General features: G+C 41.3%; 1 protein-coding gene across 1 annotated transcript in view; it reads right to left on the bottom strand.

Moving 5' to 3' along the window:
* Positions 1–18103, bottom strand: part of MSH2 (mutS homolog 2) — a 48526-nt gene that overhangs the window by 21193 nt on the left and 9230 nt on the right. The window contains exon 7 of the mRNA XM_054629095.2: positions 1093–1292. Within this exon, the coding sequence (XP_054485070.1) occupies positions 1093–1292 (200 nt within the window). The remainder of the gene's footprint in view (positions 1–1092; positions 1293–18103) is intronic.

Here is an 18103-nt window from a genome sequence, read left to right as displayed (position 1 = left end):
ACAGGAAGCCAGCATTCTGAACTAACACCTCAGTAGAGGATGGGAATCCAAGAGCTCCATGTCAAGGCTAAAACAAGCAGAGTCTGTTTGGAAAAGCCAAATGGACACAACTGAGGCAGCTGAATAGTGACACAGCTCTTTAAAAACAAAAACAAGCAAAAGACTTACAGCTGTCAGTTCCTTCAGAGTTTCAGATCTAAAATGCTCTTTGAAATAACACAGCCAATAACCAAAAATTGATTTATTTTAAGATTAATATTGTAGAAGTTTCATTACTTGAAGTTGTAAAACTATAGTACAGAAAAGTGTAAGACACTGGGTAGCTTTATTTTCTACTCAAATAGAGGAAAGAAATTTTTGTAGCCATACAATTTCAAACAATATTTGTTTTTCAGGCTTTGGTGCTTGCTTTACACAAAGGGAATTTCTAACAAATTAATGGGCTTCAATAGAAATGAGCTTTCTGGTAGAACTGCTATTGCTAAATTGAATGCTGATCTTATTCTGTATTTTCTTGGTAATACACAGAAAAAGAAAAAAAATAGCAGCTTTTGTACTTTCTAGACTTGCTTGTCACAGCATTGTGCTTCCTACTAATGAGGACTGGAGGGAATCCTGCCATGTTACTTGTATCAAATACAGGAGCATTATGATTTAAAAAAAGCCATTTGAGTTATACCACTAATACTTAAACTGGGGGGATTTTGTGTGTAATTACAACCCAAAGTGGATGACAACACTATTGTATGAATGGCATCTTGTTTGTAAGATCACAGCACACACACAGCTGGTCAGGAACTCCTAGAGACAAGTCCACGTCAAAGATTCCCACACCACCACCCAACAGTTCAAGCATCCCAGCTACACACACTAACTGGAACACATTTTCCTGCAAAGATCTGGCTATGAATATTCTTAAGTATCTGATTGGCATTTTGGAATTTCAGCTCATTTAAAACTCAAATGCGTTTAAAGCTTTATTCCTGCAACAAAAGTACACAGGGAAAAAAGTCATCTTTGGAAATCTACGCTCTATTTCTTTGCATCATCAGTACACCACAAAACATTGGGAATAGTTGGAGGTAGCAATACCTTCATGTTTCTCTAGTGCTTGTACAACATTAGGGAGTTGATTGATAGCCTGGAACATTCTGTAACAGTCTTGTAAGTTTGCTGCTTGTCTCTGAAATTTCTTTGCCAGCCGGTTGAGGTCTGGAAAGCGACGTAACAGATCCTCCTGGAGGCACTGACGTAGCTCTGGATCCATCACAAAAGCTTCAACCAAATTCAACCTACACAAGAAATTCATAACCATGATTAGCACGGCATGATCTGTAATTCTTTTATATCACTAGTTATCTGACAATTTCTATCTGTATTTTCTCTGTGGCTGTATCCACTGGTTAAAAAAAAAAAAATGAAAATGGGACAACACATGAGCTAAGAAAGCAAGGAGATTTAACCCATGTCAAGCTTCTGTAGTTTTGAACAGTCAAAGTTTCTAATGAACAGCACTGGAATGCAATTGTGGGTATTTGCAATTGTTCCAAGTGCAAATACCAACATCTATCCTGTAGGTAAAGCTGACTCAGAACTGACTTTGAGATTAATCCTTTCCCTTCACGAGCAAAAAAGTCTTCCAACAGTCTATGGAAGAAGAGGTATTAAGCAGGGAAAAAAACCCCACAGCTGGCAGAGTTTATCTCCCTGTGGTCAAGGCCAACATGGACACTGCAGCTGTGCAAGCCTGGACCACAGGATGGGAAGGCACCTCTGGGTACTGACCACTCCAAGCAGGGCCACAGCTACAGCCAGCTGCACATCCTGGGTATCCCCAGGGATGGTCCCAGGGTCAAGGCCTGGAACAGAGCCCTTGTGACTGACCTCCAGGGGGACTGCATGCCCCTGAGCCTGGCAGCTGGGTGAGTTTGCAGTGCACCACACTGTACTGACCAGCGATCCTCTACTGACCTGGTCCCTGCTTTGTGAGATGTAACAGGGGACAGCGACAGCTCAAGCCACAAGAAGCAACATTTCCTGCTCTTCCCTTATCCAACCACCTAGTTTATCTATTGTAGAAGGTTACTGGGTTAGCCAGCCACGATCTTCCCTCTGCAAATCCATGCCAACTACTTCCAAACCACTATTTGCCTCATGGCAGGCACTGGGGGACTGCATTCTCACCAATGAGGGTACTGCCTGCCAGCCTTGTCACCACTCACTCCCAGCTTGCCTTCCCTTGCTGTTGCTCCCTGACATTTTGATTTGGTATTTTGTCTGGGGTTTTTTTCTGTTTTTTTTTTTCTTTTTTCAATTTTAGGTATGGGGGTTTTAAAATAGTGAAATAAATATTCTTTAAGTGCTGAAAGCAAGCATAAATCTCAATAAGAAGTGACAGTGCATTAAATTGTATCTCTCCACTAGAAACATCTAGCACATTTTCATACATTTTTGGGGCTTTGTGCATCAGTTAATATTGCCATCTCTACACATTTTGCATTTGCAGTTAAAAAAAGAACTCGGATATTGTTAATTTTGGAACGCTGGGAAGGTCAGTGTTCTTTGATCACACTTTCAGAACACCAAGGAAGAGCTCTGCCTCCTTCAGAGACCTCCCCACATTACATACTGGGCTGATTTCTGGTTAACAATATCTATCAATATCTTTGCTTCAGCAGAGAAGGTAATTTTATCTAGAGACATGCAAGCAAGGAAAGGACAGCTTCCACCACATTATTCCTGCTGCTTTGCTTACTGACAGAAAAATGCATTTGTTTCAATTACAATAACATCTGCACTTGCAAACTGCATTGGAAATTACAATTTTTTTGTCATTCTGACAGCAGTAATCTCTACATTACACACTGCAGTGCTGTGCAGAGTGCCAGACACTGGCAACACTACACAGGGGTTAACACAGTCCACTGCCTCAGGTAATTAGCAAAGCCAGGAAACAAAGGCTTTGGCTAAAGCAACACAACAGGCAGAGAGCCCTGGACAGGTACATCTCTGTATACAAAAAATTCCTTCTGTTTCAGAAAGTATTCTACTCCCACACTCCAGTGAATCTTCTGTATTATACCAAAAAAAAAAAAAACACTGAAAAGATCAGAGAAGGATCCTACCTCTATGTTTATCCACTCAACTGCAGCCTTAATACATAAATTGAGAGACTGACATTACTGACACATAAGGGTGCTTTACTTCCAAAAGAAACATTAAAGTTCCAGCATGTACACAGAGCTTGTCAGAAATAGACAGGAAAACACTGAAGATACCTACTGCAAGAACACAGAACAGGACTTGTATGAGAAACATCATAAAAGCCAAGCAATTTTCCATTCTGATCCCTGCTGGTGTTTCTGAGCACGATTTTTAGCTTTCAGACTTCTGTCAATGGTTTGGAGGAATAACAAGAACTACACAATCTCACCACAGCAAATACATTGCCATGTTTATCACAAATCCCTTCCATTTACCCAGCACACCTCACTTAAGGCTCACATCACAAACTCTTCTCTCAGAAGTGCCAGCAGCCACCAGTGACCAAACACAGCTTTTAAACGCCAGATATTGTTTAGATATTGAGGGAAAAAAGCAATAAGAACTGAATCAAACTAAAGACACCTGATACAACAGCCTAAAAACAAGCCCACCAACCAGATGTGCCCTCTCCCCCCTAAGGGATTAGAGAAGGAACCAACTTGCCAACATGAACCTCCCCACAGGAACAAAGCAGCTTGGCCATTTTTAGTCCTGTAATCTGGAAACAATTCCTTTGGCAAAAACAAAGCAGGATTTATTCTAAACTTCTCCATTTAGCACACCCATGTATTCCTACTGTTACCTTCCCTGGTCTTCAGCAGTTACAGTCATAGCAAACACACAAGAGCTTCTACTGCCCTGATGTTCTGTCCTCTCACTTCCCAGGTATTGCACAATATCTGTAAACTTATTTATTATTTCCCCACTATCAAAATACCACCACACCATCAACCCATAAAGAGGAACTAGTTGCAAATACCTTCAAGTTTTATTGTGAAGAAAATGGCATGAATTTCTGGTTTAAAACCACCTTACTTCACTTTAAAAAAATCCCAACATTTCTTCACTTTAAAAAAGCACCAGCAAGACACATTTGGAATGTTTATCCATCATCAAAGTGAATTTTAATCCAGAGAAATACTATTCCTGCCTGCAGCAGGAAACAAGAGTTTTCTGGGTGAATCCAACCTGCTTAAACTACTGACTACCCCTTGATTTCAACTTTGAAATTTCAAGTATAAAAACTACTTCTTTTTCTTATTTTGATGACCAATTTCACACATGCAAGAATGTGCAAAATTCAAGTTCACCATCAACATCAGATGCTATCTTGCCCTCTCATGACTCATGTTTAAAGTCAGAGAACTTAGATTTTCTTCCAAAAGGTCCTTAGAAAATCAGTAATGCTAGCATATAGACATATGCACAGAATCACTTCTGAAAACTTACTAAATTCTGCACAGCTGCTATAAGTCATTCAAGAACATCTCAAGCACAGCCTCTGTAGTCTTGAGTTTATCTTTACCAGGATCCAGGGGTTTTTTCCCCCATTTGTGCCTTTTGCACAAATAAACCCTTCCCTTTCATCCCACGACTCCCTCAGCTTGTTCAACAGCCTCTTGGATAAGACCTGTCAAAGGCATTTTGAAAGCTCTAATTTATTTTTTCCCCCTCCTCTTTTGTCCACAATGACAAGTTCAAAGAGTTCTCAGATCAGCATGAACAATTTTCCTCTGCCAAAATCATGATAATTAGACTAACATTTCATGACCTTCCTGGTACTGTTCTATCTCCCCCCCTACATTTGCCAACCACAGAGATACATCTGACAGGTTTGTGCTCATGCCACATTTTGCATAACAATTTTCTGTTGGTAAGAATACATACAAGGCTGCTGGATTGAAAGGTAATGCAACCATAAGCCATGAATAATGCTCACAAGTAATAACGAAATCAAATCACAGATTGTTTTTAATATAAAGTTCAACTAAGGGGGAAAAAAACCAAGGAAATACAAAAAGAAACAAAATTTAAAAAGCTAAGAAAGTGTAACCAAACAACAGCTGACAGCACTAGATAATTCATTTCTGCCACACAGCCAAAAGGAAAGGAAAATAGGGCAAAACTTTCCACCCCAGATCCAAGGCAGCACAGTCAAGATAACAGAAACAATTATAAGTAGTGAAACCACACTAGAACAAAGGAAATCTGTTTCAAGACAGTTATTTAAATTTGCAAAACCACCGAACAAGACTGCAGCAAATGTAACAGAAAATCAGCACAAGTGCTTTTCTTTAATTTGGAAACAGTAACCACCGTTTATTCCTGCTAAGCACAACCATGGCTGTTTACCAGCCTTGAATTCTGTGCTCTCACAAGTGTCATTAGGCTTAGTGTGCTCTGGGAGACAGAGGGAGGAAAACCCCCACTCATCTCCACGTTTCTGCTGGATATTCCAGACTCCAACTCATAACATTCCATCTTTTCCTGCTTCACTCTTAATAAGAGGCATCTCTTGAACCAGCTTCTGACAGAAGGCCAATGTACCACACACACACACAGAAAAAGACAACAAAAATCTGGTTTTTTTCAATCTAATATATGTCACACACTTGCCTGAGCCTTGACAGGCTGCTTCCATTCCACTGCAGTCTGCATCACATCTGACATCAGATGAGATTTCTGCTTCCCTGGATACACCTGTGCAGCATTTTCCACCACCATTTTAAGGTGCCTCAACACAGATGTTGTCAGGAGGGTTTAATTCTATTTCTAGATTTTTACACAGCTGATTATCAAAGTTTAAGTTAATAGGAAAAATAGTTTAAGAAAATAGGAAAATAAGAAAATAGAAAAAAAAAAAAGGCATTAACCATGCCAGATTTGTATACAGATTTTTATGAAGAAAAGAACTCTGTGTGTAGAAACAATAACTGAACTAACAGACTAAAATAAAAGACCCCAGTTAGAAGGAATAGAGTCTTTATAATGCCTGAACAGGATTGGCCAGCAGCAAAAAAACCCCAAAAACAAAAACAAAAACCAACAAAAAAAAAAAAAAAAAAAAAAAAAAAAAAAAAAAAACAAAACACCAACAAAAAACCAAAAACCCAACAAAGCAGTGTGCAAGAAGATTAGTTATAAAGCACCTAGAATTTTATTCTCTCCTCCACCAACATTCTACAAAACCCTGAACAGCTCTGCACCTCTCTGTCCAAGCAGGAAAGAAAACATTTCCCCCAAGCTCAAAAAAAGGACTCTGAGGTTTTTTCCTATCATTTCACGAAACTGGGATCCATATGTAATCACTAATACATATTTAATAATGAGGAGTAATAAATATTTAGTTATTACTTCAGGGTAGTGACTTTAAATCCCAATTATTCATAGATGTTTTCAGGAGAAAAAAAAAAACCTGTACTAAGAATTCCACATAACACAAGGGGAAAAGTGTTAATACTGAAATAAACTAGGAATGCCCTCTCTTACAGGAGAAGCTGCCTTACTTTTAAGAAGACTTTAAAGTTTGTAACTCCCCTGACTATCTAACAGCTGAGTCTTCTGAAGAGCATAAATTCTCTGCCTGCTAAAGAATTTTTTTGACGGCAGATTAAGACCAACTTTCCCTTCCAACTGTTCTACTTGATTATGCAGAATGTTAATCAAGAAATACCACTTACAAAAGCAGCATATTAAGGACTGCTTTAAAATACACTGAGACTTTCATCTCACACGAGTTTCAGAATATGCACAGCTGTATCAGTTTAATTTCATGATTTCCTTATACAAAGGAAAGTGGAAAAACACCTCACATACCATTATTTTGTTTCCCTCAGGTTTCTTTCAAACTCAGATCTTTTCTTAACCCAATGTAGTCAAAGCAAATCCTCCCTGGACATGCTTAACCTAGACATGTAAAATGATACCCACCTCCTTACCTGCTCTAATTGGGTTTTCTTTTTCACACAAGGCACACAGTATTTTAACACCCTGGAGGAAGCCCAATTTGAAGTAGATAAATACTTCAAATTCTTTTTTTCCAACCAGAATTTTTTTTTTCCAACCAGAAATAAGCAAGGCACTGTCCCCTAAGCTCCCTTTATAAACTCCTCCTGGTGACCAAGTCGTTCCCTAAACAATCATCTCTCTCCCAAAAATCAGCCATAATCCAGTTTGCTGCCTCAGGTAGGCAGTAGAGACCTTAAATTTACAAAGCTCTTTTCATGCCAAAGAACTTCAGTATGCTTTACAGCCCTTGAAGCATTAAAGCAGACACCTAAAATTGGCACATGGGAGCCTGAATCAGAACTGTGAATCCTAACTAAAAATTACTTTAGTAACTCAGCACACAGCAGCATAAAAATCACACTGACCATCCCAGGTCATTTTGCCTCAGACAATCAGAGCTGTTGCATGCATTTATAAAAATAACATCCAAAATTTCTCAGACAAGCACAAAGAAATAACAATGCAAAATATCTAAGCAACCCACACATGATTTTGGAAGTGCTTAGTTATGCAAAAAAGACTTTTTTTTATGAAACTAGAGCAGTCTTTGCAAATAATTAGAAATAAATGTAACACAAACCCTGAGGAATAAAGAACCAGCAGCTTTAGAGAGACTAATACCATCAAAAGCCATTTTATTTTAGTCATGCATCACAGGCTTAGGATCACTGATCTCAGTCCCCACTCAGCTCATACTGGAGCCTTTGCACAGCCAGAAGTTGCTCTGGTTTCTGGCAGCTCCAGCTGGTGGCAACATTTACCCAAGCCACAGGATCAGCTTTGGAAGGGGCTCACAACAGGCTCCAGTTCCTCCAGTACTTTGAGGACACTAGATCTGAATCCAGGTTTTTGATTCCCCAGGAACTCAGAATGTTGCTTTCTGGATGAGTTGTGCACACACCTCTCCAGCACTTCCTACATATGAGACAGAATATCCCAAGCAAGAGGTCAGAACCTTACTGCTGTTTTAATGAAATTGTACCAATTTGGCCATCCAATACCATTCAGGGTCCAAAATCTTATCTTGTCCGAGTATCACAAGCTGTTCATCAGAGCAACCTCTCCTCCATCCCTCCCAAATTTGCATGGACACACAAGGGCCTATAAATTCAGACACATCCCAGGCAATTCCAAGACACCCAGGTGGGAGGCTTGTGCTCAGGTATTCAAGACTTCTCCCAGCTGTCTGCCAAAAAAAGAGCAGCCTGCACCTTCACAGGGACTCCCCTCCATGCTAAATGGCTCAGAACCTTTCCCACTCACCCCTGCCCAAACAGTGCAACCTTGTCATTGTTTCCTCCTGCCACATGAGCACAAAGCTGGTTTTGTTTCCTCAGTTTCTCAATGTTTCTGTATTATCAAATTACTTCACAGCTTCCCTCCCTGAAAACCACTGTCACGACCTAAACACCCCCAAAAATCTACACTAGAAGATAACTGCTTACAAAAGAAAACTTTGAAGATGACAGTGAAGAAGTAGAACAATGTATATTCTTCCTAAATTCAGAATTTGAAGTGCATACTGTTTTATGAGAGGGATGTGAAACTGCAGGCTTTTAACAAATGAGAAGATATTGTATCATACTGTAGATGAACAGAAACAGCAAAGCAGGAACAAAGAGCCCCAAGGGGATCCTTTTTTCAGAGTTCACCTGTGATGCCTGTGTTCTTAGAGAGACAATACTGTCACCCCAGGAAGGTGACAGCATTCCTTGGACTCTGATCACCTCTGTAGCTTCTTAAAAGATTTTGCAATCATTCACAGCTCTAGACCCAAACAGAGTACCAAAACTTCCCCTCTGCTGAAACAAAGAAGTCAAGAGAGACCAAAGAGGAGCTGGCTCAGGGGTGCAGCTGGAGCTGTTCTGCTCTGTCCACTGCCCACCCACAAGGTGTGGAAGAACAAATCCTGGGAGAGGAACAAAACCTGGGAGAGGAACAAAACCTGGGAGAGGCACCTGTGGCCACCTCAGCTTGACACTGAGGGGGACTCTCCCAGCTGCAGCCCCTCTTCAAACTGTTCCAGATTGCAAGGCAAGAGGTATTCTATTACCACCTTTATGGCAGCTGTCTTTTGTCAAGTGGGCAGGTTGCCTTATCTCTCTCTCTGAGTGCTCACAATCACTCCTCCCTCAGGAAGGGACATCTGCTGATAAGAGGCTATTGAATGTCACTGCATGACTGATAAGAACTACAGCATCCCATTGGGAGATGCTCCACCCAGAGGGAGGAGCCAAGCACTACTACCCAGATATAATCCAGAAGTTCTGGAACACCAGCACGGCTTCTCCACTGGGAGAAGGAACAGCAGCTGCCTCTTCTTCCACTGGATCTTCGGAGGAAGAGTACATCCTTCTCTACAAGACCCCCTGCTCCAACAGAGCCATGCCTGATACTTCAGGAGGACTGCAGCCACATTTGGACTGCTATCTACACCCTGACCCACAGGGTGTCAGGTTGGGTTCTGACTCTGTCAGTGTTGTTCTAGTGTTCTGCATTGTTTATTTTATCCTTTTATTCTCTTCCCTATTAAAGAGCTGTTATTTCCTGCTCCCATATTTTTTGCCTGAGAGCCCCTTAATTTAAAATTTACAGCAATTCGGAGGGGTGCAGAGGGTTTACATTCTCCATTTCAGGGGAGGCTCCTGCCTTCCTTAGCAGACTCCTGTCTTTCCAAACCAAGACACAAACCTTCATTTGCTGTGGCTGGGTTTGCTCTTCACCTCTGGCTTCCTTGAAGCACCTCACCCTGGGGTGGCCCTGCCAGCTGTGGACAAGCCCAGCTGTGCTCCTGATGTTGGCCTGGGGTGGCTGGGAAATGATGCCCACAAGCCCCAGTCCCAGCAGCACTTCCAAGGTGGCAGAAAGCAGCACTGCCACCAGGAGAAGTGTGAGGTAGGGCTGCTACCCACGACTCTCCTACCTCCATACTCTCCCATCAAGTTTTAAATGAACTAAACCAAGGATCTACCTGCAGGCACCGATCTGAAGCCCTCAGAAAGCATTTAGCACTAACAACTGCCTTTCACTCCATTGTGGCAGTGCAGCTCCTCAGAACCCACTCCTATGGTCCTTTAATCTTAAATGTAACTTGAAGAGTCCATGAATATCCTGTTTGTCACAGCCCTGCTGAAGTCTAATCCCTTGTAATGCGGAGTGCAAGGTTTGAAGAGCAGCTTTAGACCCTAGGAGAGCCACAGAAATCAAACTGCACACACTTTCCAGAGCTCTGGGTACACAGAGTGCTACTAAGCAGCTGCACAGATCAGGCTCCCTGCTGTTAAACCTGTAATATTCAACAATGTAAGAGAAAGCCACAGTCAAACATCAGTCTCATGCCTTTTCTAGTATCCCCAATTAGTCCCTAAACCATCCTACCATGATAATAATAACGGATATTTCTAACTCCGGGACAGTCCATTTACAGAGAAATTTTAAAATTCAAATAAATGCAGCCTTCTAAATAAACAAAGTTTACACTCCTCTATATCAGTTATATAAATATAACATAAAATTAATATGGACCAGGGAAGCAACAGACTCTTTACCACCCTACATGAATTTATGAATACACTATTTGAGTATTATGTCAAAGGCTAGAGAGCAAATTAAAGCCCTGGGACTCTATTGGAGTACCAGGGACAAAGTAACTATTTTTTATAAAAATCAAGCATGAAATTTTTTTACAGAAATCAAGCATTGAAAACTGCATGTATTGACTATGAGGCAAGGTAATAAGATCAGAATAAAAAATAAGACAGGATTATCAGGAAAAGCAGTTAAAATAACATTGAGGGTTTTTTTCCCCACAAGACACTTATCCAAGTCTGACATTACCAAAAATAATTCACTATTTTTGCACAAGTGCTTATGAACTTTCTGACCTCAGCACGTCAAGCAAAGTAAAGAAGAAAACAATTCTTCAGCAGAAAAATAAAATACTTGGTCTTAATTCTCGTCAGCAAAGTACCACTTGATGCAATTAAGACTTTGCTCCTGAAGCAGACTGCAGCAATATTTTCAGAGCCTGAGGGAAGCGAGTGCCTGGCATCATGCTGAGGAACATGAAATAAAGCAGCACCACAGCAGCAGAGCCCTGCTTGGCCTCCTCCAGCCAGAACTAAGGAGCAAGGGCAGGACTGGGAGGCAGTCACAGAAACCCCCTACAATGAGAAGAGGAGAAGAGAAGGAGAAGAGAAGGAGAAGAGAAGGAGAAGAGAAGGAGAAGAGAAGGAGAAGAGAAGGAGAAGAGAAGGAGAAGAGAAGGAGAAGAGAAGGAGAAGAGAAGGAGAAGAGAAGGAGAAGAGAAGGAGAAGAGAAGGAGAAGAGAAGGAGAAGAGAAGGAGAAGAGAAGGAGAAGAGAAGGAGAAGAGAAGGAGAAGAGAAGGAGAAGAGAAGGAGAAGAGAAGGAGAAGAGAAGGAGAAGAGAAGGAGAAGAGAAGGAGAAGAGAAGGAGAAGAGAAGGAGAAGAGAAGGAGAAGAGAAGGAGAAGAGAAGGAGAAGAGAAGGAGAAGAGAAGGAGAAGAGAAGGAGAAGAGAAGGAGAAGGAGAAGGAGAAGAAGGAGAAGGAGAAGAAGGAGAAGGAGAAGAAGGAGAAGGAGAAGAAGGAGAAGGAGAAGAAGGAGAAGGAGAAGAAGGAGAAGGAGAAGAAGGAGAAGGAGAAGAAGGAGAAGGAGAAGAAGGAGAAGGAGAAGAAGGAGAAGGAGAAGAAGGAGAAGGAGAAGAAGGAGAAGGAGAAGAAGGAGAAGGAGAAGAAGGAGAAGGAGAAGAAGGAGAAGGAGAAGAAGGAGAAGGAGAAGAAGGAGAAGGAGAAGAAGGAGAAGGAGAAGAAGGAGAAGGAGAAGAAGGAGAAGGAGAAGAAGGAGAAGGAGAAGAAGGAGAGAAGGAGAAGAGAAGGAGAAGGAGAAGGAGAAGGAGAAGAAGGAGAGAAGGAGAAGGAGAAGAGAAGGAGAAGAGAAGGAGAAGGAGAAGGAGAAGGAGAAGAAGGAGAGAAGGAGAAGAGAAGGAGAAGAGAAGGAGAAGAGAAGGAGAAGAGAAGGAGAAGAGAAGGGAAGGAGAAGAGAAGGGATCACCTTTCCTTCATTCCCAAGGCAAGGCTGGCAGCAGTGCCCATTAACCAGCGCCCTGTCCGTGGCCAGGAGCTGCAGAGCTGTGAGCTGTGTTCCACAGAGTGCAGAGGGGAGCTGCAGGAGCATTTCTGCAGGCAGGAGGTGACCAGAGCTTGCCTGGGCTCCCCCTGCTTCCCTCCAGCTGAGACTGAAGGCCACCCATGCCCTGCAGCAGGGACACAGGGACATCTCCCTGCCACCACCTCACAGCTGGGACTACTCCACATTCCCATGGCAGACCAGTCCTGGCTCTACAAAACTCAGGTCCTAAAAATATCAGAGCATTTAAAACAAGGAGTATTGCTCCTGTCTAGATTCTGAAGAAACTTTCATGCACCTGTTCATCCAAATTACACCTACACAATCACCCCAGTCACACCTCAAACCAGAACCAGGTGTCTTTTATCTCCCACTCCTCAGCTTGGGTGTGTTACACACAGGGCCAGTCACTATCTAACTGATAGACAAGAAAAAGAAACCATTACTTTCTTTTCCCAAAAGCTGGATTTGCCAAATAAGAACAAAGTACTTTTTAATTATTACCAAGAACTGCCACTCAAACTAGTTTTATGTAACAGCAAAAAATCTAAACAGATTTGATTCCCCTTCCCTCCTCTTTCATAGCTAAGGAATAACAAAATTACTACCCCTAATGAATTAAACAGCTCACCAGAAGAGGAACTGGCATAAAAAGGGGAAATTCTCACCTTATAGTAACACACTATTTCACAGAATGATAAACAAGTGTTCCCAACTTTTAAACATGCATGTTTATAGAAGAAAAAAAGGGGATCTACCAGCAAAGCTGAATTTTGAATATTCAATGCAGCAAATCCTTTCCCACCTCAAACCCCATTGCAACCTTGCTGGACTAAGCAGTCTCTTACCCTCAAGACAAAAGTGATATGAGGATAGCTCATAAAGCAAGAAATATCTCCTGAAATCTTTGTCAGAGATTTTTTTTTTGTCTTCCCAATGTTTATTTCCACGTAGTCTTTTTCATAAAATTTTCATTGTCTGTTTTCTGTAGGAGCTAAAAATATGCTAATAGCATCTTCACAGCTAATTTGTCAGGAAAGCAGCAGGTTTATTGAGCAATGGTAGTGCACAGCTCCATTTCACAGATTCACTATTCCAATCCAAGGATAGGCAGATTCTATCCTTCTGCAGCAAGTTTGGCAATCTGACTCACAACATAAATCAACTGGCATAATCTCTAAAACAGTCAAAGTGCCAGCAGAAAGCAAACTCAAGTCAGATTAATAAATCTGAACAAATCTTGGCTTTTGGTACTTGTTGACCTGCACTCAGGATGTTCATGAGAATAGCACCTCATGGACCAGCTGCAGAGGGGCAAAAGGATTAATTTTGGCTGACAACTTTCCTCACCTTTTCATGGACTAGTTTTCATCAGGTGAACAAGCCAAATCAAACTGATCTTTAGCTGAGAGACAAAAAAAAAAAATGAAGTAGGAGGGATGGAGTCCCCCTTTGTGCAACTGCTGAGTTTTTCTGGATTATCTGCTATCCAACATGACACCTTTGGTTGTTTAAGCATGATAAACTCCCCATCAAAAGATGAAGGAGTCAGTTACAGGAACACCAGTGCCAATTACAAGGGAGCAGGTGGCAGTCCACAGCTAGGGAAGCATTAATGAACCTTTTGATTTAAAGTGATTTTAAGTGTGAGCCATCCATGAAACAACTCAGGGCCACAGGCTGCTGCATGGTGCACAAGAGTCAAAAACAAATTAAAAACTTTGACACTAAATCCTAAGAAACCCTACATACAGAACAGAGTGTGAGCAAGTGTCAAGGACATGAAGGCAAAAAGATCCTAATTTAAATAAAGACAAGAACAACACAGAATTTGGGCTTGGACACAAAACAACAACTGCCCATCTTTTAAGAATTCCTAATAAACCTCCATTTCTTATATGGTAACAAAGAACAATGAAGAGGATGGAGCAAGGACTCACCAAACACAGTCATGGGCACCTTCATTAACCCCACAGAGTGAAACTGCTCCACCCAAAACCTGTCAGAGCCACCCAAGATGGAAAGCAGCAGAGGCTGTGTCCCAGCTTAATGCCTTAAACCATGGAAGTTTTCTGCCAGTCTTGCTTTTTAATTAAATATGGCATTTTGGGACACAGTGATAAAAGTGTATTGCTGCAAAGTCTTCAAAGACTAGGGTCAGCTGAGGAAAAGGTATTTTCATTATTATTTTTTGTGCTTTACTCCTTACAAGTTTCCATACATTATTAAAATTAAGAGGTTGCATTTATTACACTACTCCATCAACATTAATACCCTTTTAAATTGCTAACCTGTGCATTTCTTTAAGCTTGTGCAAACTCAGAGCAAACTGAACAAGTTCTATTTCTCAGCTGTCGAAAAACAAATATTTCTTCATTTGCATTCATTCTGTACTGAAGAAACTCAAAACTGTATGTCAACAAAACATTAAAGACTCTTATAATACTCACACATGATAAATGAAAATTAAATTACAAGCCAAGACAAAATTTTCTTGTCAAGAGCTTCTATTGCAGTGTCCTAACATGCCACCTTTCTAATGTTCTTGGACATAAATTAAGCAAAGCAGAAACAATCATGTGGTCATTGTTCTTTCACAGAGAACAAAACCATATTCCTGTATCCAGTGTTCAAAACAGTGACTACCCAAGGACACTGTTACAAACCTGAGAGCTTTGCACCTGTGCATATTAAGTTTCCATATATAATAGAAACTTAATGGAATGAATACTCAAACACAGATTCTAAGCAAAATTTAACTATGGCAGTAAGTGCCATCCACCTCATTTTGGCAGCATGAGAGGCAAAGAACAGTATGGCAGCTACAGATTCACATTTCCCTAAATAAATAGCAGTTTCATCATGTCTTACAAGTCTGAAAACCAATCTGACATTTCAATCAAATTTCAGTTTAATTTTCATTTCTGTTGAGCCTCAAAACTCAGACACAAAAGAAATGACTAAAAGCTTAATCCTTCTATTTATTTTGCACCAAGTGAGGACTTGACAGGAAGAAGTGGGTGAGCTGGAAGTATCAATGAGGAGATACTATGACTACCTGCTCAGTGCTGCACCACTCAATGCCACCTCTAATTTACAGATCTGCAACACTGATTGCTGATCCCTGACCCAGAAGACAAACGGTTTGGATAACAGAATACAAACAAGCAGGATACAAACACCAACATTGTCTTTCTCACACCTGATGGTGTCATGAAAGGAGTCTTTTTTTCAGCTCCTCAGACAAGAAAACTAAATGTAAGTCTTTTTGTAACATAACAATCTAAGCCTTTGGGTAGGTTTTGAGAGCCTGGGATTTTGACGGCAATTCCTTCCTGGAGACACGGCCTGTGTGATGTGTGCTTGACTAGCAGAGCTCCAGTTTGATGTCTCTAGGCAGCACTCAAGGGCAAACTCAGTTTTACAAGCAAACCCAAATGAAAACAGAGGTCAATTAGTAGTTTTGAAAACAGTAAACATAGGTGACTTGTCTCCTTCTAACTTAACCAACGGTATTATGTTGACGTGACCTTTCTCAGCTACCCAACTGTCCACAAAGCTCTCCACAGGTGAAGAGGGTTAAAGAAGAAGCATGGAGACCTTCAAGCTCTAAACATTTCTCTAGGGAACTTGGTGATGGTAACTTTTGGAATGACAAAGGTGACATTTTTTGAGGCTTACTGGAAGCCAACACCATTTTCATGTCACTGGAATGACAGCATCTTTGATGGGAAATATTTATTCCACCATGATCTCCATGACAATAAGAAATCACATTTCTGCCTTCAAATCTGCTCAGATCCAACCTGTATTTCAGAAGCTCCCTAGAGGCATTGGGAGCACTCCCAGTGCCTAAAATGCATTTTGAAGAGGTCATTCAGACAAACCTCCAGGCTGGTCACATCTTCCCCTCCTCCCTCAGTGAGGACACAGCCAGCACACACTGCTAGTGCAGCAGCCTGGGCTCAGTCTGTGCCTCTGCAGAGGTCCTGAAAAGCACTGAAGGTCTCTGCAGAGCTCCCAGCCAGAACAACAAAAGCTACAAAGCCTGTCTGCAATGCTTTGCAGGGACAGCTGCAAAGCATTGAAAAGAACACAAAAGCAGTGAAACCTTAGCAGCAGAACAATCCCTATTGGAACTGCAGGCCTCTGGTTGAGCCCTTGCTCAAAACAAGGCTAATTTCAGCCAAACACTGAGCAAGAACAGAGATCCCCTCACCTCTCTGAGCACACATTCCAGAGTTTGACCATCCCCACACCTCACCCAAGGTGCTCCAAGAGAGCCAGGGCCTTGGATTATGTTTCTTCTTCTTGTCTCAAGGCAACAAGCTAGGGTTGGGTTTTCTTTATTTTTTAAACAAACTGCTACTTAAATAATCATGATGCATGAAAATGTTCTACAGACTTGGAAGTTTTACCCTTCCAGCCATTTATTCACCTCTAGCTTCCCAAATGTATTACTTGCTGACTCTGCCAGAGAGAGGGTTTCTTTCTACAATGTGGCCTCCACACAGCATGATCCTCAGAAACACAGGAGGAAAGCTCAACATAGGCTTGGATCAGAGCAAGTGATGATTGAGTACAGCCTTCAACTCCTCTGAGACCCCTGCACCTTCTCCATGGGACACAGGCACATAAGAGGTTCAACCACAGCATACATAAAGCATTAAAAAGGTGAGCTGGAATCTTTTATTTATGGTGTGTATAAATGTCAGATAGAGTTTATCCCAAATACAGAAAAAAAAAATAAATATATTCAGCATGAACTCTCTTCTCAGGACATAACAGAACAAGCTCTATTTTACACTGTGCCACATTCCTCAGACTCTCAAGTACCTGGAGAATAAACAAGACATACTGAAGCTGTATTGCAGTCAATTTGGTTATGAAATTAATACTTGTATTTGCACATGCTGCCTCTGCGACTACATTTTAATTTCAAATATGCTGACTGTGAGACAAGCAGCAAGAACCTCATGTACTTGCCTTCTGAACACACCACACAGGAGAAGTAGGGCTGTATTGTGTATACTTATGACTGATAATTATTTTTTTAATCAAGGAAAACCAGCTGGATACTGGCAGAACCCCAAGTCTTACAAGACAGGCAGCTATCAGGAGCCTCTCTTTTCTCAGTTCTCATCAGGAGCTGCTCCTGTCAGTAAACCTCATTTTATCTGAAGCATGTGCACCATGTACTTTAATTTGTGCTGTTACTGTATCAAGAGTTAACATGGATTGCTGATTCAACTCTGTGTTCCATTTTTCCATAGAGGTTAACAGCACACTGCAGATTACAAACTCCTGAAAGAAGTGGATTCCTTTATCTCCAAAAGATGACTTGCACCACCTGCAGGTCTTAGCAGAGGGTTACAACAGTATAACTTGCGGGGGAAAAAAAATTAGTAAAACTTTCAGACACCAATTTTACACTACTGGGACAACAGTTAAGTCAAACACCTCCTGTATAAGCAAAACAGGAGGCTTCCTTCAAAACAGCCACTGAACATCAGTCCAGCTCGGGCAGTTCTGCTTGGTTTGAGGAGTTTTGCTCTGGTTAGTGTTAAATGGGGCCCTTCAACATGGCACACTCCAAGCTGAGAAACAATCAGTAGCTCCCCTTGATGACAAAGCAGATGTAAAGGAAAAACAGTGCAGATAGTTCCTTCTCAAGCCACCTTAGGCTCTAAACTGTGGTTTGCAATCCTTAAAACAACCACAATATACTGTAAAGTCTTCAGAAAACAACTTGGCAACTGCATATCTTTTAAAAGATATTTAAATCTGTCAGTACCTCTCACTAACAGCTTCTCTTATCATACTTGCTCCTTGGGATTAAAAAAAGAACAGTCCTACACCCTCTGAAAAGCATAAAGTTTGGGAGGATGAAGCTTACAAGTAAA

This window comes from Agelaius phoeniceus, chromosome 3, assembly GCF_051311805.1.
Source record: "Agelaius phoeniceus isolate bAgePho1 chromosome 3, bAgePho1.hap1, whole genome shotgun sequence".
In the NCBI taxonomy this organism is placed as follows: Eukaryota; Metazoa; Chordata; class Aves; order Passeriformes; family Icteridae; genus Agelaius; species Agelaius phoeniceus.
This window is presented reverse-complemented; position numbering and strand designations above follow the sequence as displayed.